The 21,959-nt window shown below is 38.2% G+C and overlaps 1 protein-coding gene across 2 annotated transcripts in view; it reads right to left on the bottom strand.

The window, feature by feature from the left end:
- Positions 1-21,959, bottom strand: part of TASP1 (taspase 1) — a 239,160-nt gene that overhangs the window by 185,550 nt on the left and 31,651 nt on the right. Inside the window, exons 4-5 of one of the 2 annotated variants that reach the window (XM_065892439.1) lie at positions 10,423-10,543; positions 2,811-2,895 (exon numbers count right to left, since the gene is read on the bottom strand). The exons of the other annotated variant lie outside the window; for it this stretch is intronic. Of the exons in view, the coding sequence (XP_065748511.1) occupies positions 2,811-2,895; positions 10,423-10,543 (206 nt within the window). The remainder of the gene's footprint in view (positions 1-2,810; positions 2,896-10,422; positions 10,544-21,959) is intronic. 2 annotated transcript variants of the gene reach the window in all.

Here is a 21,959-nt window from a genome sequence, read left to right as displayed (position 1 = left end):
TTTATTACTTAAAGAACTATCTTTATTCCCAGAAGACAGAACTATCTATGTAGAAAATCTTATGGAATCATAAAAACAGTATGAGAACAAATGAATTTAGCAAATTCCTAAGCTAGAATATCAATATAATAAAATTAATCGTATTTCTATATTGGCAAGGAACAACTGGTATTTGACTTTTAAAAATATGCAATTTATCACATCATAAAGAAATACTTAAGTATAAATTTGATAAAAACTGTGCAAAATCTGTACACTGAAAATTATAAAACACTGTTCAGAGAGGTTAAAGAAGACCTTAAAAAATGGATAAGTTACAAATCTAATCAAAATTCCAGCAGGTTATTCACAGAAATTGACAGACTAATTCTAAAATTCACATGAAAATGCAAAATGCCTAAAATGGTCAAAGCAATTTTGAAAACAAAAAATAAAGCTGAAGAACTATGTATGTGAGAAAATTAGATCACTAGTTCCAGACAACTGTAGGATCATTTTATGATATAATTTTAATACAGAGATGGCCATCACTTTTTCACATATATTTTATCTTTGTAAAATATAAAAATATTGCACATATCCCCTTTGACAATTGCCTCATCTTGTTCCCTCCTTTCTCCTTCCTAGAGGTAATTATGGTGAGTCTGGTAACCTTCTTTCCAGAACTTTTTTGTACATCTATGTACATGTTTATGTAGACTTAGAAAATCAGAGTGCCAGCATACCTCAGAGATATTGCAAGTTCAGTTCCAGACCACCACAATAAAGTGAATATTGCAATAAAGCAAGTCACACAAATTTTCTGGTTTCCCAGTTTATATAAAAATTATGTTTATACTATGCTGTATTTTATTAAGTGTGCAATAGCACTATGCTTAAAATAACACTGTACATACCTTAATTTAAAAAAAGCTTATTGCTAAAAAATGCAAACCATCATCTGAGCCTTCAACAAGTCATAGTAGTAAATAACATTAAAGATCACTGATCACGGAACACCATAACAACTATAATAATAATGAAAAAGTTTGAAATATTGTGAGAATTACCAAAATGTGACACAGAGACATGAAATGAGCAAATGCCATTGGAAAAATGGCACCAATAGGCTTGCTTGAAGTACAACTGCCACACACCTTCAATTTGTAAAAAATGCAGCATCTGTGAAGCCCAATAAAATGAAGTATGCCTGTACTGTATATGTTTAATACTATGAAGGAATATATGAGAATGAAAAAAGCTAAAATTGAGGACAATTGTTACCTAGGGGCAGGGCCAGAGATGGGGTCAGGGTAAGGGTATGGGACAGTGAGATGGATAAGGATGCCATTAGAAAGGGTCCAGTCTAGGCAGCTTCAAATCTCTTGGTAATGTTTCATTTTCTTAACATTTCTTAACATGTTTCATTTTCTTAACATGGGAAACAGGGATATCGTGAATATATTTGGGTAAAAGGTTTCAAGATTTCTCAAAACTATATTAATTTATTTTCTATGACTTGAAATTAAAACAGTCAAATAAAGTGATTTCTTTTTTTTTTTTTTTTTTTTTTTTTGCGGTACGTGGACCTCTCACTGTTGTGGCCTCTCCCGCTGCAGAGCACAGGCTCCGGACGCGCAGGCTCAGCGGCCACGGCTCACGGGCCCAGCCGCTCCGCGGCATGTGGGATGCCCCCGGACCAGGACACGAACCCGTGTTCCCTGCATCGGCAGGCGAACTCCCAACCACTGCGCCACCAGGGAAGCCCTAAAGTGATTTCTATAGTACCACTGTCACAACTTTCAACAGAGAGTATTACTGTAACTTTAATGTGTTCAGGCGTGCTGAACACATATAGTACTAAAGTATAAGATGGTTGAGTATAAGACAATATTGACGTTTATTTGTTTATATTATTAGGCATGTTAACAGGATGGTAATTACATTTTGCAAACAGAAATTCACAAAACTATTTAAGGATGAAATACGATGGTGAGGATTTGCTTTAAAATACTATAGGAAAGAGATGCATGAGATAGATGAAGGGCTAAAATATTGTTAATTATTGGAGCTAGATGGTAGGTTCATGAGGGCTCTTTAAAATGTTCTCTCTACTTTCATAAATATTTGAAAAGTTCAAAGTTTCTTTTAATGAAAATTATATGTTAATGCTGGAGAAAAGATGTAATTTTACTAATTTTAGTGTCACAATATGTTTCTCCAGAAAAGAAAAATTACATACTTTTATATTAAGAACTTCTCAAGATTAAAAATGAGTTTAGGGCTTCCCTGGTGGTGCAGTGGTTGAGAGTCCGCCTGCCGATGCAGGGGACACAGGTTCGTGCCCCGGTCCGGGAAGATTCCACATGCCGCGGAGCGGCTGGGCACGTGAGCCATGGCCGCTGAGCCTGCACCTCCGGAGCCTGTGCTCCACAACGGGAGAGGCCACAGCAGTGAGAGGCCCGCGTACCGCAAAAAAAAAAAAAAAAAAGAGTTTAGACTCTGGTCTTAAAGATACTTTAAAGTTTTATAATAAAAAGACCCCAGTTGAACACTTATTAACAGCAAAAGCATCTCTATAATCAACTACAAAACCTAAAATTAACTGATCTCTTTTCTGCTTTAATCCACAATATTCTATTCCAACAGGAGCTCTATCAAGTATTCAAAATGTTCCAAGATCACAGAACAAAGCGTGTCTTCCTCTCAAAGGCAAGCTACTGCTGGTGTGTAACCAACTGCATCAGCCTTCTGTGGATAAAAATAGCCTTCAAACACCCCATGCACCAAAGACCAAAGACCCAGGGAAAGTCTAAGAACAAAGCAGTTACCAGGGAGGAATTCGGCCGGCTGAGAGCTTGCCCTTCTGCCCTTCACACAAGAGTCTGTTTGCAACTGAGACTGGGTTCTTGATTCCTATAAAATAAAATTGGCAGAAAATGAAGTCAAAAAGTCTTCAAGTTTCCCACTCAATCCTGTGGCAGTTTCAATATGACAAATTTTAAATATCATGGAAAACTTTCTTTAAATATACTAATGAAAACCGTTAATTACCATGAAAAATAAGGATCAAATTGACAAATATATGAATACTTATAGATATAAGAACAAATATAAAACATATATTCTCATTTTATCATGTGCTACAGCAGCAAAGACTGAATTTGCAATAATACAAATTTAAATTAAGTTCCTTTTTAATAGATTTCAGTATAGAATTTAAAAAATAAACTGAAAACTTGGCATCTATTATCAAAACCATGAATTTCCTCTAAAGAATAAACATGATTACAAACAGCTTCAAATTTACTTTGGGGAGAAAAATTAATGACCAAAAATTTTAAATCTCACCTGCAAGAAAAAATAAAGAGAAAGTCCTACAAATGGAATAAGCGTGGGGAGAGGCCAAGTATGTACAAGATTGAGACTTAAAATATGGTTCAGATTGTTTCCAGAAGGGAAAACAAAATGTGAACAGTGAGAAAAGGGTGCTTACCTAGGAGGAAAAATAGGACAGAAAGTATTAGCATGAAAAAAATTGCTAGCATGACAATGACAATGACAAACATGACAATGATGATGATAGAAGACAGTGACAGAACCTTAGGATCCAGTATGCGCCAGGCCCAGCGTCAAGCCCTTAAATGTATCAGATTATTTAACTGATCCTTCAACTCTATCACATAAGTACAGTTATAAACCCTATCTGATTACTGAGGAAACATTTGCACAGGTTAAGTTACCTGCCCAGGATCACACACTGAGATTTTAACAAAGGCAGCTAATGTCAGAGACCATGCCCTTAACCACTAACCTATGGATGCCTTTCAGAACACTATTAATAACAACAACAACAAAAAAAAAAAAAAACAGAAGTGGGAAACAAAGAGACTAAAAACCTCAAATTAAGGTCACCAGATTGCCTTAAAACAAAACTAGATATTTAGCTAAACACCAAAAACTTCTCTGCCCCCGCAAAGAATGTATGAAGTAGCAAAGAAAGGAAAAGGTTAGACGGGCCCAGCCGCTCAGCGGCACGTGGGATCTTCCCGGACCGGGGCACAAACCCGTGTCCCCTGCATCAGCAGGCGGACTCTCAACCACTGCGCCACCAGGGAAGCCCTGTACCAGCTCTTAAAATAAATTTATTTCTGTATGTGATGATACAGTAAAGACATTAATAATTACCAAATTAACTTACAAATTCAAAGCTATAAATTCTCCATGAAAGCTTCAAAAGGATTTCTATGATGCATGACAAGCTGACTCTTAAATTCATCAGGAAAAAAAATTTTTTGTAAAAAAATGAAGAGGTATTCACCTTACAAGATAACCATTTTTTACCAAAAGCTATTCTAATTGAGTGTGGTTTGGGTACAAAATAGACAAATATATCAATGGAATAGAATAAATCTGAAGTTGAGACACAAACACATGTGCATGTGGCTATTTAATACATGATATAGATAGTATTTCAAATGAATAGGAAAACGGATGGACTATCTATGAGAGGTGGAAAGAACACAGAGTGATGGGAGTCAGAAACCAGCTATCAATTTATCGCTTCTCAGCTATAAATTCACCCTTGGTTGCCTTATGGGTGAAAGTGGATATGGGCCTTTTAACTATGTTTCCTTTGCCAGCTGGCACACGGGTCAGCTTTGTCAGTAGAGGGCACTGGAGACACCATGCAGGAGGAAAAGGTGGCCTGCCAGCCAGGCTCCAGGAGAGCAGCCGTTATTCTCACTATCTGGTCCACAAGGTTCTCTCCAGTGCTAAGTGCTTGCGGGGTGCAGCTTTCTCCAGCATTTGGCTACCATGTTTTCCCCAACTCCTGATTCAGGCCACAGCAGCATAGCTGACAGCCCCAGAAAGAACAGGACCAGGCCCAGCTCAAGTCACTGATCCCCACACCTTCTCCTCAGCCCCATAGCAAAGCATCCTGTGGGGCTGGCTGTCTAGGGAGCCAAAAACCCAATCCTCATCCTGCAAACAAAGGTTTAATTCCCATGGCTTCCTGGCCTCTGTGTGCCCAGCTATCAGCCTGAGGCCCCCAGGATTGTTTCTGCTCTCACAGTGACTGTGGCCTGGGTAACCCAGCAAAAAAGTGGGCTGTCAAACAGTCAGCTGCAGCCACACCTTCTTCTGTGAGGTCTGAACTCCCTTCCAAGTTTATCCTTAGCTGGGTAGTCTCCCTCTGCCCTTTACATTAAGCTTCTTCTGTTTAAAATGCTGTGTGGTTTCTGTCCCCTAGTTGGACCCAGACTGACACAGTAACCTTGGACAAATTACTAAATCTCTCCTGTGTCTCAGTTTCCTCACCTATAAAATGGGGATAAAAGTACTGATCTCAGAAGGTTATCACGAGAACTAAATGATTTAACATACATGAACTACTGGAGAACATTGCATGGTATGTATGTAATACTCACCCAATAAATGGTACTTAATATTATCGTTACTGTTGTTACTGTTGTTATATAGGGACAATTTGCTGATCAATTCAGAAATTGATCAACAAACAATGCATTCAAGAAGCCAATGAAAAATAAATTACACATGTATTTGAAGAAAATGTAGGTTACTGTAGTTACAATTATGAGTGAGATAAACCTTAAGAAATGCAAAATACAAAATCACAAAAGGGAAAGTAATGAGTTTGACAAATAAAATTTTAAATTCCAATATGATAAAGCACGTTATAAACAGAGGTAAAAGGCAAGCCACACAAGAAGTATAAACAGTTCACAGAGAAATGCTAATGACCTTTAAAAATATGAAATTTCATTAAATACCAATAAAACCTCATAATAAAAGAAATTAAAACTAATTGAAATGCTGTTCTTACCTATCACAAAAATCAGAAAAGATACAGAAGATTGGAACAATGAATAAGTAAATTGACCTAGTTGACATACATAGAATACACACCCAACAACTGCAGAATATTCTTTTGAAGTTCACACGGAACATTCATCAAAATACGCCATAAGCTGAGCCATAAAGCAAGTCTCAGAAAGTTTCAAGGGGTTGGAACCATTCAGAATACATTCTCTAACCACAGTGACATTAAACTGGAAGTCAATAAAGCCTTTAGGCAAATAAATTTGACAACTCCTATGAAAAAGACAAATTCCTTGGGAAACACACATAAGAAAAAATATAGATAATCTTATAACTGGTAAAGAAATTGAATCCCATTTATTTAAAACTTCCCACAAAGAAAACTCCAATGATTCAAAATAACTAATGCATTTTCCAAACAATTAAAAAACATTCCAATTGTACACACACTCTTTCAAAGAACAGAGGAGAAAAAAATCCCAACTCATTTTATGAGGCCAGCCATAACATGATTCCAAAATCTAAAAAGAATATTTTAAGAAAGTAAAATTAAAGCCAATCTATTATATAAACATAGATGTCAAAATCTTAAACATCAGTAAATCAAATCCAGCGGAATGTGAAAAAGATAAAAAATTACAATCCTGACTTTATGCCAGGAATGAAAAGGTTTAACATTCAAAAATCAACCATAAATTCCATCATATCTAACAAAATAAAAAAGAAAAGCCAAAGATGCAGAAAAGCACTTAATGATATTCAATAACCCATTTAACATAAAAATTATCAGCAAACTAAGACTAGAAGGAAATGTCCTCAATCTGATAAAGAGCATTTATGAAAATCCTACAGCTACCAGCACACAGTATGGTGAAATATCTAATGCTCTCCCTCTAAGACCAGGAACAAAGCAAGGATGTACACTATCACCACTTATATTCAATATTGCATCGAGTGTCAGAGCCAGCACAATAATGCAAGAAAAAAAAATTTTAATATTAGAAAGGAAAAAAAAACTGCCATGATTCAAAGATGTGACTGTGTATATAGAAATTACAAGAGAATCTATTTTTCTAATGGCTTGAATTAATAAGTGAAGTCATCAAGGCCACTGAATATAAGTCCAATACACAAAACTCAACTGTATTTCTAAATACAAAAATAACTGGATATTGATTTTTAAAATATATATTTACAATAGCCATCAAAAAAACTTAATATCTAGAATAAATCTAATAAAAAGGGTGTATAAGACATCTATACTAAAAACCATAAAACACTGCTGAGAAAGAAATGAATAATATTTATACAAATGCACATATTTCATGTTCATGAACAGGAATATCCAATATTTTTAAGATGTCAGTTGTCCACATATGGTTTTATACATTCAATGCAATACCAGTCAAAATCTCAGCAGGGTTTTATTATGGACATTGACAAGTTGATTCTAAAAATTTTATGAAAATGCCATAAACTTAGAATAGCCAATACAGGGGCTTCCCTGGTGGCACAGTGGTTAAGAATCCGCCTGCCAATGTGGGGGACACGGGTTCAAGCCCTGGTCTGGGAACATCCCACATGCTGTGGAGCAGCTAAGCCCATGCGCCACAACTACTGAGCCTGCGCTCTAGAGCCCTCGAGCCACAACTACTGAGCCCATGTGCCACAACTACTGAAGCTTGCATGCCTAGAGCCCGTGCTCTGAAACAAGAGAAGCCACGCAATGAGAAGCCCACACATCACAACAAAGAGTAGCCCCCGCTCGTCACAACTAGAGAAAGCCCAGACCCAACACAGCCAAAAATAAATTTATTAAAAAAAAAAAAAAAGAATAGCCAATACAATTGTAAAAAAAAGAAAGAAAAAGGAAGTTGGAAGTCTTACACTATCAAATTATCAAAATACAATATAAAGCTAAGAAATCAAGACAGTGTGGGAATGGCAATAGACAGATTAATGGAATAGAAGGTATAGAAACAAACCATTACACATACAGTCACCTGATTTGCCAACACAATTCTATGAGGAAAGAACTGTCCTTTCTATTGACAATAGCAATGAGCCATTTGAATATCCATAAGAGGGCAAAAAGTTAATTTCGGTTCCTACTTCACTCAAATTAATCTGAGCTTGATAAGAAAGCTAAATGTGAAGGGTTAAAAACAATAGAACTACTAAAAGAAAACAGTGGAAGCTACCTTCAAAACTTTGGGTAGGCAAAGATTTCTTAAACAAAATACAATAAAAATTAACCATAACATTAAAGGTTGATAAACTTCATTAGAAGAGTGAGCAACAGACTGGGAGCAGATATTCACAATACATGTATCTGACAAAGGATCTGTATGAAAAATATATAAGGTACTCCAACAAATAAATTTTTTAAAAATCCAATAAAAAGTATGCAGGGGCTTCCCTGGTGGCGCAATGGTTGAGAGTCCGCCTGCCGATGCAGGAGACACGGGTTCGTGCCCCGGTCTGGGAAGATCCCACATGCCATGGAGCGGCTGGGCCCGTGAGCCATGGCTGCTGAGCCTGCGCGTCTGGAGCCTGTGCTCCACAATGGGAGGGGCCACAACAGTGAGAGGCCCACGTACCGCAAAAAAAAAGTATGCAAAACACTTGAACACACTGCACAACAAGGATATCTAAATGGCCAATAAGCATATGAGACGGTTCTCAATATCATTAGTCACCAAAGAAACTCAAATTAAAACAATAATACCACTACACACGTATCAAAATGACTAAATTTTAAAAAGAATAACAGTATCAAACATTGGCAAGGATGCAAAGTAACTGAAATGCTCATACACTGTGGGAGTATAGATTGTAACAACTACTTTCTAAAACTGTCTGACAGTATCTTCTAAAGCAAAGTACATATGTACTTAAACTTACCATTCCAAATCCTAGATTTATACTCAACGGAAATATTAATAAGTGCATATGTCTACCAAAAGACATGCACAAAAATATGCACTGGAGTTTTATTCATAACAGTCAAAAACTAGAAATTATTTAAATATCCACCAAGAGAATAAGTTATTTTATATTCATGCAATAAAATGCTATTAACACAAAAGAAAAAACTACTATGACACAATCATAAATCAATCTCACAGGCATAACATTAAGCAAAAGAAACCAGACACAGAGGTGTACGATTCCATTCATAGGAATTTGAAGAACAGGCAAATTAATCTATGGTGCCTAAAGTCAGAATTAATGGACAAGGGGGAGTGGGTAGGAGGAGAGTACAAGAGGTATAAACTAGGAAGAGGCATAAAGAACCCTTCTGGGAGTTTGGAAATGTTCTATATTTTGACATGGAAATGTTTTATGTCTTGATTTGGTGGTGGTTTACATGGCTATATACATCTAGAAATTAATGAAGTTTTATACTTAAAATCGCTTATATGTGGAATCTAAAAAATGGTACAAATGAACTTATTTATAAAAGAGAAATATAGTCACAGATGTAGAAAACAAACGTATGGTTACCAGGAGGAAGGGGAGGAGGGATAAACTGGGAGATTAGGATTGACATATACATAATATTATATATAAAATAGATAACCAATAAGGACCTACTGTATAGCAAAAGGAGCTCTACTCAATATTCTGTAACGGCCTATATGGGAAAAGAATCTAAAAAAGAGTGGACATATGTATAACTGATTGACTTTGCTGTACAGCAGAAACTAACACAACACTGTAAATCAACTATACTCCAAAAAAATATTTTTTTTTCAAAAATCTGTGCCCTTCATGTATATTTTGTTTAATAAGTAAACTGCGAAACATTTGTATCTTATATGTACTGATGTGGAGAAAATCTCCAAGACATCCTATTTAAAGAAAAAAAGAGGGCTTCCCTGGTGGCGCAATGGTTGAGAGTCCGCCTGTCGATGCAGGGAATGCAAGTTCATGCCCCGGTCCGGGAAGATCCCACATGCCGCGGAGCGGCTGGGCCCGTGAGCCATGGCCGCTGAGCCTGCGCGTCCGGAGCCTGTGCTCCACAACGGGAGAGGCCACAGCACTGACAGGCCCGCGTACCGCAAAAAAAAAAAAAGAAAAAAAGAAAGTTTCATAATAATATGTACATTGATTTTTTTAAAATATGTGCAAAACTATGTTTCTCTTACATATAAATATGGATAAATGCACATTATTTTACTGGTTAAACCTCTTAAGGAGAGTTTTGGAAGGAAAGATTTGGAAGACCAAAGGTAAATTTTATTTATATCATTTGAAGTTTTTAACAATAAAAATATATTATTTGTGTATTCAAATAATTGCAAAATTAATAGAATATCCTAACTCCCATTTTACATGTCTGTAATCTCTTGAGGAGATGGAGGAGAATGATCAAACTCTAACCAAAGACTTGGACATAAGCTATTTCACTGTTTTCTTTCTATCTGTAGGTAAGATTTTCTGTTTTAAATTCCATAAAAGAAAACAATGTTTGTTTTCAACACTATTCCAAGTAAGAATGAAGAAAACAATTGAGCTAAGTCTTTAGGAGGAATGAAATGGTAATATTCAGGGTTTTTCTAAGAATAGAGATAATGTGTTATAATGTTCACATACCACTCAGTGCTCCAACAGCTCCAAAATTCAGGGATTTTCCATCCATTATGCTGGCATCACACTCAATTTCACCCAGGAGATTTAGATTAGATCCCATTCCTGCATTTGTAAAAGGAGAATCCTAAAAGATAAAAACAAACATTAAAATACCATTAGTCTTAGAGAAGAATTAATGTCAACACTTCATAAACTCTTCCAAAAACTAGAAAGGGAAAGAACACTTCCCAACTCATTGTATGATACCAGTGCAACCCTGATTCCAAAACAAAGCAAAGATATCATAAGGAAAGAAAACTACAGGACAATATACCTTGTGAATATTGACACCAAAATCCTCAAGGAAAGCAAATGCAGCAAAATATGAAAGGATTAAACACCATGAACACGAGGGATTCCAGGAAAGCAAGTTTGGTTTAATATCTGAAACTCATTGTAATACACCATGTTAATAAAATAAAGAATAAAACAAATTTTTAAAACATGATCGTATTAATAGAGAAAAAGGATTTGACAAAATCCAATACCCTTTCATGAGAAAAACACTCAACAAACTAGAAATAGAAGGGAACTTCCTTAACATGATAAAGGGCATCTACAGGAGTCCAAAGCTAACATCATATTTAATGGTGAAAGACCCTTTCCCCTAAGATCAGGAACAACACAACAATGTTCACTCTTACCACTTCTTTTCAGCATTATAGTGGATATTCTGAACAAGACAATTAGGCAAGAAAGAAAAACAAAGAGCATCTAGATTAGAAAGGAAGAAGTAAAATTACCTCTATTGGAAGATGACATGATCTTGTATACAAAAAATCCTAAAAACTCCACTAAAAAACTATGAGAACTAATAAAAAAATTCAACAGGATTGCAAGATATAAGCTCAATATGCAAAAATCAGTTGTATTTCTATACCTTAGTAATGAAAAATCTGAAAATGAAATTAAGAAAACAATTCAATTTACAATAACATCAAAAAGAATAAAATAGGAATAAATTTAACAAAAGAAGTGTAAGAGGTGTACAGTAAAAACTATAAAACATGTTTTAAAGAAAGTAAAGACCTAAGTCAATGGAAGGACATCAATGTACATAGAACAGAAGACTTAATATCTTTAAGATGGCAATACTCCCCAAATTGGTCTGATTCAACACAATCCCTTATCAAATCCTAGCTGCCCTTTTTGCAAAAATTGGCAAACTAATCTTACAATTCATATGGAAATGCAAGGAACTAAGAATATCAACAATTTTTAAAAGAAAAACACTTTTTTTCTTTTAAAAATTGAAGGCTCACACTTCTAGGTTTTATAACTTACTACAAATTAAAGTAATCAAGACAGTGTGATATGGACATATAGCTAAGGATAGACATAGATCAATGCAATAGAAGTGTCCAGAAATAAGCCTTACACTTATGGTCAATTCATCAGGGATGCCAAAACAATTCAATAAAGAAAGGATAACTTATAAGAACCTACTGTATAGCAAAGGAACTCTACTCAATATTCTGTAATGACCTATATGGGAAAAGAATCTAAAAAAGAGTAGATATATGTATATGTATAACTGATTGACTTTGCTGTACAGCAGAAACTAATACAACATTGTAAATCAACTATACGCCAATAAAAATTAATTTTTTTTAAAAAGCAGAAAACAAATACTTCTTTACTGGGTTCAGCAATTTAGTAAGTGAAAATATATATGCAATAAAGTTTCAGTTACAGTATTAAAAAAAAAAGAAAAAAGAAAGTATAGTCTTTTCCATAAATGGTGCTGGGACAATTAGATATCCAAACGCAAGAGAGTATCTGAGTCAGAAATCACAGTTAATGCAGAAAAATTAACTATGTTCTAAGCTAAGACCAATATTATCTAGGAAACCAGGGCAATTCTTTACCAACCTAAAGATCACCAAATGCCCAAAATTATCTACAAATGTCCCCAGTTTCCTGGATCCAAGGAAAACTGACCAAAACATTAAGACCTCCCTAATGTGTACCTATAACTTGAGCAAAGGGGTCAGGTATTTGAGACCAGGGCTTTTGTTCTAATGCAGTTAGAAAATCTAATTGTCCACAGAATTTTAGAAGATCACAGACTGGAAAACAACAAAAGGTCTGTATAATTAAATAGAAAGTGAGTGATACAAACAATAAGTACTTTGAGGATTCAAAAGGAAATGGCCCAGTATAAGATGAAGAAGTTAATAGCAGACTTCCTGAAGGATGTAAAACAAAACCAAAGACTGGTCAGGGAGCTAGAAAATTCCACTTGGTGGATATGCAGGGAGCAACACGTAGGCAGCCGTAAAGTGTCAGAGTCACAGAAGACACATTTAGGAAACATGGTTGGCTGGAGCCAAATATGGAGATTGCTCCATGCCACTCATCAGAATCTGGACTTGATTGGGAAAATAATGAGAAGCCATTCAAGCTTTCTGTAGAAGAAAAAGTCAAGATGAGTATATTGGCCAAGGAAACATAAACTGACATTCACATATTATTGATATATGAAAAGGAAGGGGAGGAAACTGAAATCAGAGAGACCAAACTGGAGGCTATTTTACAATGCAGGCTTGAAACATTAACCACTTGATATGAAATGACAGCAGCAGGGAAAAGGAAATAGAAAGAGAGAGAAAAGGACCAGAACTTCCAAACTTGAGAGATAAATAAAACCATTAATAAAAACGGGGCATTTTATAAGATGAAGGAAAGAAATTGCATAATTAAGTGTAACGAGTTTGAATAAGGCCTTCCAAGTGAATATTCTACCTAAATCAATTCACAACTAAATATTGGGAAAGAGATCACAACTAAATAAGGACTATGATTTAGAACAGATAAAGACTGAATCCTTGCCCTGGATTAGTTCATATACTTATATATATATATATGTATATATATATATATATACATATATATATATATATACACACATACATATATGTATGTATGTATGTACGTATATTGGGGGAGTGGCAGAGAAAGGTTTACTGCAGGCAGGGCCAAGCAAGAGCGGGTAGCTCGTGCTCAAAAGCCTGAACCCATATATCCAAACATAAAAGACCCAGGTCAGAAGCCTCTATGACACTGAACAGAGAGACAGTACAAGTAAGCACAAGTAAATTATCACCATATTACAAGGGTTTTTTTTTTTAACTCTACATAACCTCCCTTGCCTAATCACATATCTTTCAAAGTACATGAGAAAGGAACTGAAATGTGAGAAAAATTTAAAGCATCATATTTAGTAATTCCCAAAACATATGTACAAGATTATAACAATATATACGCCATTTCAACAATCTTTAAAATGGGATATATCAGCAAATAAGCTCTACAAAATTAATTTCAATATAATACAAAGTTAAAAATCACAAAGTGAAGTAAATTATTCTAAAAATAACTCTTGCCCAATGTTTAAATTTGACATTTCAAAAATACCTAAGAAAAAGGGATATAAGAAAATTAAAGGATATCTTAGAAGCAATTTTTTTTCAAAAATACTTCTCCTACTTCAAAATACATTTATAACTTCAAAAGTGTGTCTACTGAACTTCTGCTTCTGACTTTGAAGGCATAATAGGGATCATATTTGTCCTCCTAACTAGAAAATCAGACAAAATATATGAAACAGACAGACTTCGTTCAATAGCCAGCACAGGACTGTGATCCTGAGAAAAACAGGCACAAATCAGGTGCCTCCACTTAATCCCTAGAGATACTTTTCAGACCACAGCACAGGGAAGAGGAACCCAAAGAAGAGCCAACATTCTTCCAGAGTTGAGGAGACAAAGTTATGAGTTCACGGAGGCCAGAAAGGCTAGAATATGCAATACAGGGTGCAAAGAGGAGGAAGCTACACGGAGAGAATGCCAGAGGCCTGTAGGACCCTGAGACTTTAAATGAGTATTAGCCTACATACACTTGTGAGGAAGCTACAAGACCAAAGAAAGAACCCCTGGAAAAGAGTAAGCTGAGCAATCCCTGGAGCTCACACAGAGGGGAGAATAAGTCATGTTCCCATCAGCCAGAGTGAGGACATCAGGAAAAGTCTCAGGTAACGTCTAGAGTTGGGCCAAATCAGCCCTAGAAACAAGGCTACTTTAGACTTGCACTAACAAGGTTTTAAAGAAGTCTCAAGTGCTTCCCTGGTGGCGCAGTGGTTGAGAGTCCGCCTGCCGATGCAGGGGGTGCGGGTTCGTGCCCCAGTCCAGGGAGATCCCACATGCTGCAGAGTGGCTGGGCCCGTGAGCCATGGCCGCTGAGCCTGCGCGTCCGGAGCCTGTGCTCCGCAACGGGAGAGGCCACAACAGTGAGAGGCCTGCATACCACAAAAAAAAAAAAAAAAAAACAGCCTCAAAAGGATCAAAATTATTTACACAACAGTGTCCCAGAACAAAGTCCTACAATATTTGAAGAAATACTACAATATCCAACTCCCAAAGATGTAAAATACAGTGTTTAAAAAAAACCAAAGATGACCAGCATTCAAATAAGCAGAAAACTATGCCTCATAACCAGAAGAAACTACCACACAAAAACAGACCTATAAATGACAGATGATAGAACTAGCAAACAATTCTAATGTTAACTAACAATGTTAAACTAGCTTTCACAAACATACTCTATATGTTCAAGTACGTATAGGAAAACATGAAGATAAGAAGAAAAAGAAGCTATGAAAAAATAAATTAATCAAACTTCTAGAGATGAAAAATATAATCTAAGGTGAAAAACACTTTGGAACAAAAAAAGATTTTCACATTAGGTAAAACTAAAGAAATCCAAATAAAATATGGACTTTAGTTAATAATAATGTGTTAATACAGGTTCATTAACCGTGAAACATGTACCATACTAATATAGATGCTAATAGGGAAGATGAGGTATTGGGTGTACTGGAATTCTCTGTATTAGCTTCTCAATTTTTCTGTAAATCTAAAACTGTTCTAAAATTAAAACTTTATTTTAAAATATCAAGCCACAGACTGGGAGAAAAATTTTACGAAACATAAAGGTAGAGGACTTGTACCCAGTATATATAAAAAAATCATACAACTCAGTAAGACAATCCAAAGTTTTTAATGGGCAATCAATTTCATGAACAGATTGCAAATAATACATGAAAATATGTATAATATCATTAGTCATTAGGGAATGCAAAATTGAAACCACGAGATACCACTAAAATGGTTAGATTTAAAAGGCCAACAATAGTGAGTTTTGGCAAGAAAGTAGAGCAACTGTAACCCTCATACACTGCTAGTAAGAATAAAAATAGCAAACAGTTTGGCAGTTTCTTTAAAGTTAAGCATACACTTACCATAGATCCAGCAATTCTACTCCTAACTATTTATCCAAGAAAAATGAAAGCATATGTCCACATAAAGACTTGAATGAAAATGTTCATATCAGCTTTAATCAGAACGGCCAAAAGAGGGAAACAACACAAATGCTCATCGACTGGTAAATGGATAAACAAATTGTGATATATCGATACAATAAAATACTATTCAGCAATAAAAGGAACAAATTCTTAATTTACCCAACAATATGGATGAATATCAAAAGCATTATGCTAAGTGAAAGAAGCCACTCACAAAAGGCCACATAATGTATGATTCTATTTATACCAAATTCTAGAAAAGGCCAAATTATGAAAAAAGCAGATAGTAGTTGCCAGGGGTGGCTGAGAGGAGGGGATCCACTGCAGACAGGCATTATGAGAGAATTTTGGGGGTGATGGAAATGTTATATGTCAAGATTGAGTTGGTAGTTACATTGGTAGTTACATTTGTCAAAACTCATCAAATTGTACACTTAAAATTGGTGCATTTTGTTGTATATAAATTATATTTCAATAAAACTGAAAAAAAATTGTACTTATCACTCAGTAATAAACTGACCACCCCATATACTAACTTTCCCCTTATAATGTACATAAGTTTTTTATACGGTCATTTGTTGTTGATTTTCTGAGCTGAATCATTTTGTACAACTAGCAATCATTATATCCGATCAGTAGCCAGCGATCCTTTTAAAATCCTGTTTACTCCCCTGTTCAAAAACCTGCAATGGTTTCCTGTCATACTTTAGAATAAAATCTAAAGTCTTACTTTCCAAGGTTTACAAGGCCCTACGTGATCTGGCCCCTCTCTTCCTCTCCCTTACTATGCACCAGCCACACGCCTCCTTGTAATTCTTGCACAAGAGGAACACTCCCACCTGAAGGCTTTTACATTTTGAAATGCTGAGCTTAGTGAGCAATTATAGTAGGGGAAAAAGGCAGTAAATAAAGACTGCGTGCGTGTGTGTGTGTGTGTGTGTGTGTGTGTACAGAAACATACACATACACGTTATGTCTGCATATATAAATAGCTGATGTCCCATGATGGTAAGTACTAGAAAGAAGAATAAAATGGGATAAGAAGAGGCTTTCCCTTCAAACCCGAGACTCCCTTCCCCGACACCTTTGTTTGCATGGCTTTCTCCCCCATCTTGTTCATGTGACATCTCTGGGCAGGTCAGTCCTCCCCATACTGACTTAGCATTTCCCCAACCTTCCCCAATGATTTTTTCTCTTACTATCTTATTCTTCTCTATGGTACTTTTTACTACTTGACATTATACATAATTGTCTAATTCTCCCCACAGAATGTAAGCCCTGTAAGTACAATAATTTGTCTTTTTAGGTGTTGTATCCCAATGTCTAAAGTAATGCTTGGGACGGGGGAAGATGGCGGAAGAGTAAGACGTGGAGATCGCCTTCCTCCTCACGGATACACCAGAAATACATCTACACGTGGAACAACTCCTACAGAACACCTACTGAAGGCTGGCAGAAGACCTCAGAGCCCCCAAAAGGCAAGAAACTCCCCACGTACCTGGGTAGGGCAAAAGAAAAAAGAAAAAACAGAGACAAAAGAATATGGACGGCACCTGCACCAGTGGGAGGGAGCTGTGAAGGAGGAAAAGTTTCCACACACTAGGAAGCCCCTCCGCGGGCGGAGACTGCGGGAGGCGGAGGGGGGAGCGTCGGGACCGCGGAGTGGTGCACAGCGACGGGTGCGGAGGGCAAAGCGGGGAGATTCCTGCACAGACGATCGGTGCCGACCGGCACTCACCAACCCGAGAGGCTTGTCTGCTCACCCGCCGGGGCGGGCGGGGCTGCGAGCTGAGGCTCGGGTTTCGGTTTTGGACGGAGCGCAGGGAGAGGACTGGGGTTGGTGGCTTGAGCATAGCCTGAAGGGGTTGGTGCGCCACGACTAGCCGGGAGGGAGTTCGGGGAAAAGCCTGCACCGGCCGAAGAGGCAAGAGACTTTTTCTTCCCTGTTTCCTGGTGCGCGAGGAGAGGAGTTTAAGAGCGCTGCTTAAAGGATCTCCAGAGACGGGCGCGAGCCGCAGCTAAAAGCGCGAACCCCAGAGACGGGCGCGAGCCGCGGCTGAGGGCGCGAGCCCCCGAAACGGGCGCGAGCCGCGGCGGGAAGCGCGAGCCCCAGAGACGGGCGCGAGCCGCGGCTGAAACCGCGGACCCCAGAGACGGGCGGGAGACGCTGGGGCTGCTGCTGCCGCCACCAGGGGGGCTGTGTGCGAGCACAGGTCACTCTCCGCGCCCCTCTTCCGCGGAGCCTGTGCAGGCCGCCACTGCCAGGTTCCCGGGATCCAGGGACAACTTCCCCGGGAGTACGAACGGCGGGTCTCAGGCTGGTGCAGCGTCACGCCGGCCTCTGCCGCAGCGTCACGCCGCCTCTGCCGCCGCAGGCCCGCCCCGCACGCAGTGCCCCTCCTTCCCCCATCCTCCAACCCCCGGCCTGAGTGAGCCGGAGCTCCCGAATCAGCGGCTCCTTTAACCCCGTCCTGTCTGAGCAAAAAACAGACGTCCTCCAGCGATCTGCGCGCAGGGGCAGGGCCGGGTACAAAGCTGAGCTCCTGTGAGCTGTGAGAGCAGGGAGGAGAGGGGGAGGTCCCTCCCGGCAGCCGCGGAGGCGGCGGATTGAAGCTCCACAATCAACTTGATGCGCCCTGCATTGTGGAATACCTGAATAGACAGGGAGTGATCCCAAATTGAAGAGGGGGAATTTAGGAGCGAGATCTGTGATTTTTTTCCCTTTTCCTCTTTTTGTGAATGTGTGCGTGTATGCTTCTGTGTGAGATCTTGTCTGTATACTCTTGCTTCCACCATTTGTCCTAGGGCTCTATCCGTCCATGTTTTTTTTTTTTAAAAAAAAATTTTTTTTCTTAATAATTAATTTTAATTGTAATAACTTTATTGAACTTTACCTTCGTTCTTTCTTTCTTTCTTTCCTTCCCTCCTTTAGACAGCGAATCACCCCAGGTTGAGGGGGTGGTCTCTGGGAGCAGGATTTATGATTTTTCCCCCTTTGCCTCTCTTTGTGAACGTGTATGTGTATGCTTCTGTGTAAGATTTTCTCTGTATAGCTTTGCTTCCAACATTTGTCCTAGGGCTCTATCCGTCCGTGGTTTTTTTTTAAAAAAAAAATTTTTTTTTCTTAATAATTAATTTTAATTGTAATAACTTTATTGTACTTTACCTTCGTTCTTTCTTTCTTTCTTTCCTTCCTTCCTTCCCTCCTTTAGACAGCGAATCACCCCAGGTTGAGGAGGTGGTCTCTGGGAGCAGGATTTATGATTTTTCCCCCTTTGCCTCTCATTGTGAACGTGTATGTGTATGCTTCTATGTAAGATTTTCTCTGTATAGCTTTGCTTCCAACATTTGTCCTAGGGCTCTATCCGTCCATGGTTTTTTTTAAAAAAAAAATTTTTTTTTTCTTAATTAATTTTAATTGTAATAACTTTATTGTACTTTACCTTCGTTCTTTCTTTCTTTCCTTCCTTCCTTCCCTCCTTTAGACAGCGAATCACCCCAGGTTGAGGAGGTGCTCTCTGGGAGCAGGATTTATGATTTTTCCCCCTTTGCCTCTCTTTGTGAACGCGTATGTGTATGCTTCTGTGTAAGATTTTCTCTGTATAGCTTTGTTTCCAACATTTGTCCTAGGGTTCTATCCGTTCTTTTTTTTTTTTTTCTTTCTAAATATTTTTTAGTACAATAACTATATTATACTTTATTTTATTTTTACTGTATCTTCTTTCTTTCTGTCTTTTTTCCTTCTTTCCCTCCTTCCTTCCTCCCTTCCTCCCTCCCTCCCTCCCTCCTTTCTTTCCTTCTTTGCTTCTTTCTTCCTTCCTTCCTTTCCTCCTTTCCTTCTTTCTTTCCTCATACTTCTACTAATTCTCTCTACATTTTCTCCTTCTTTCCCTCCTTCCTTCCTTCCTTCCCCCCTCCCTCCCTTTCTTTCCTTCTTTGCTTCTTTCTTCCTTCCTTCCTTTCCTCCTTTCCTTCTTTCTTTCCTCATACTTCTAATTCTCTCTACATTTTCTCCTTCTTTCCCTCCTTCCTTCCTCCCTTCCTCCCTCCCTCCCTCCCTCCTTTCTTTCCTTCTTTGCTTCTTTCTTCCTTCCTTCCTTTCCTCCTCTCCTTCTCTCTTTCCTCAAACATCTACTAATTCTCTCTACATTTTCTCCTTCTTTCCCTCCTTCTTTCCTTCTTTCCTCCCTCCCTCCCTCCTTCCCTCCTTTCTTTCCTTCTTTGCTTCTTTCTTCCTTCCTTCCTTTCCTCCTTTCCCTCTTTCTTTCCTCATACTTCTACTAATTCTCTCTACATTTTCTCCTTCTTTCCCTCCTTCCTTCCTTCCTTCCTCCCTCCCTCCTTTCTTTCCTTCTTTGCTTCTTTCTTCCTTCCTTCCTTTCCTCCTTTCCTTCTTTCTTTCCTCATACTTCTAATAATTCTCTCTACTTTTCCTCCCTTTTATTCTGAGCCGTGTGGATGAAAGGCTCTTGGTGCTCCAGCCCAGGAGACAGGGCTCTGCCTCTGAGGTAGGAGAGCCAACTTCAGGACACCGGTCAACAAGAGACCTCCCAGCTCCACATAATATTAAACGGTGGAAATCTCCCAGAGACCTCCATCTTAACACCAGCACCCAGCTTCACTCAACGACCAGCAAGCCACAGTGCTGGACAACCTATGCCAAACAACTAGCAAAACAGGAACACAACCCCACCCATTAGCAGAGAGGCTGCCTAAAATCATAACAAGGCCACAGACACCCCAAAACACACCACCAGACGTGAACCTGCCCACTAGAGAGACAAGATCCAGCCTCATCCAGCACAACACAAGCACTAGTCCCCTCCAGCAGGAAGCCTACACAACCCGCTGAAACAACCTTAGACACTGGAGACAGACATCAAAAACAACGGGAACTACGAACGTGCAGCCTGCAAAAAGGAGACCCCAAACACAGTAAGATAAGCAAAATGAGAAGACAGAAAAACACACAGCAGATGAAGGAGCAAGATAAAAACCCACCAGACCTAACAAATGAAGAGGAAATAGGCAATCTACCTGAAAAAGAATTCAGAATAATGATAGTAAGGATGATCCGAAATCTTGGAAGTAGAATGGACAAAATGCAAGAAACAGTTAACAAGGACCTACAAGAACTACAGATGAAACAAGCAACGATGAACGCAATAAATGAAATTAAAAGTACTCTAGATAGGATCAATAGCAGAATAACTGAGGCAGAACGGATAAGTGACCTGGAAGATAAAGTAGTGGAAATAACTACTGCAGAGCAGAATAAAGAAAAAAGAATGAAAAGAACTGAGGACAGTCTCAGAGAGCTCTGGGACAACATTAAACGCACCAACATTCGAATTATAGGGGTTCCAGAAGAAGAAGAAAAAAAGAAAGGGACTGAGAAAATATTTGAAGAGATTATAGTTGAAAACTTCCCTAATATGGGAAAGGAAATAGTTAATCAAGTCCAGGAAGCACAGAGAGTCCCATACAGGATAAATACAAGGAGAAATACGCCAAGACACATATTAATCAAACTATCAAAAATTAAATACAAAGAAAGCATATTAAAAGCAGCAAGGGAAAAACAACAAATAACACACAAGGGAATCCCCATAAGGTTAACAGCTGATCTCTCAGCAGAAACCCTACAAGCCAGAAGGGAGTGGCAGGACATACTGAAAGTGATGAAGGAGAAAAACCTGCAACCAAGACTACTCTACCCAGCAAGGATCTCATTCAGATATGATGGAGAAATTAAAACCTTTACAGACAAGCAAAAGCTGAGAGAGTTCAGCACCACCAAACCAGCTTTACAACAAATGCTAAAGGAACTTCTCTAGATAAGAAATGCAAAAGAAGGAAACGACCTATAATAACGAACCCAAAACAATATAGAAAATGGGAATAGGAACATACATATCGATAATTACCTTAAATGTAAATGGACTAAATGCTCCCACCAAAAGACACAGATTGGCTGAATGGATACAAAAACAAGACCCATATATATGCTGTCTACAAGAGACCCACCTCAGACCTAGAGACACATACAGACTGAAAGTAAGGGGATGGAAAAAGATATTCCATGCAAATGGAAACCAAAAGAAAGGTGGAGTAGCAATTCTCATATCAGACAAAATAG

This window comes from Phocoena phocoena, chromosome 15 (genome assembly GCF_963924675.1).
Source record: "Phocoena phocoena chromosome 15, mPhoPho1.1, whole genome shotgun sequence".
In the NCBI taxonomy this organism is placed as follows: Eukaryota; Metazoa; Chordata; class Mammalia; order Artiodactyla; family Phocoenidae; genus Phocoena; species Phocoena phocoena.
The sequence above is the reverse complement of the archived record's forward strand: the minus strand, read 5'-3'. Positions and strand labels throughout refer to the sequence as shown.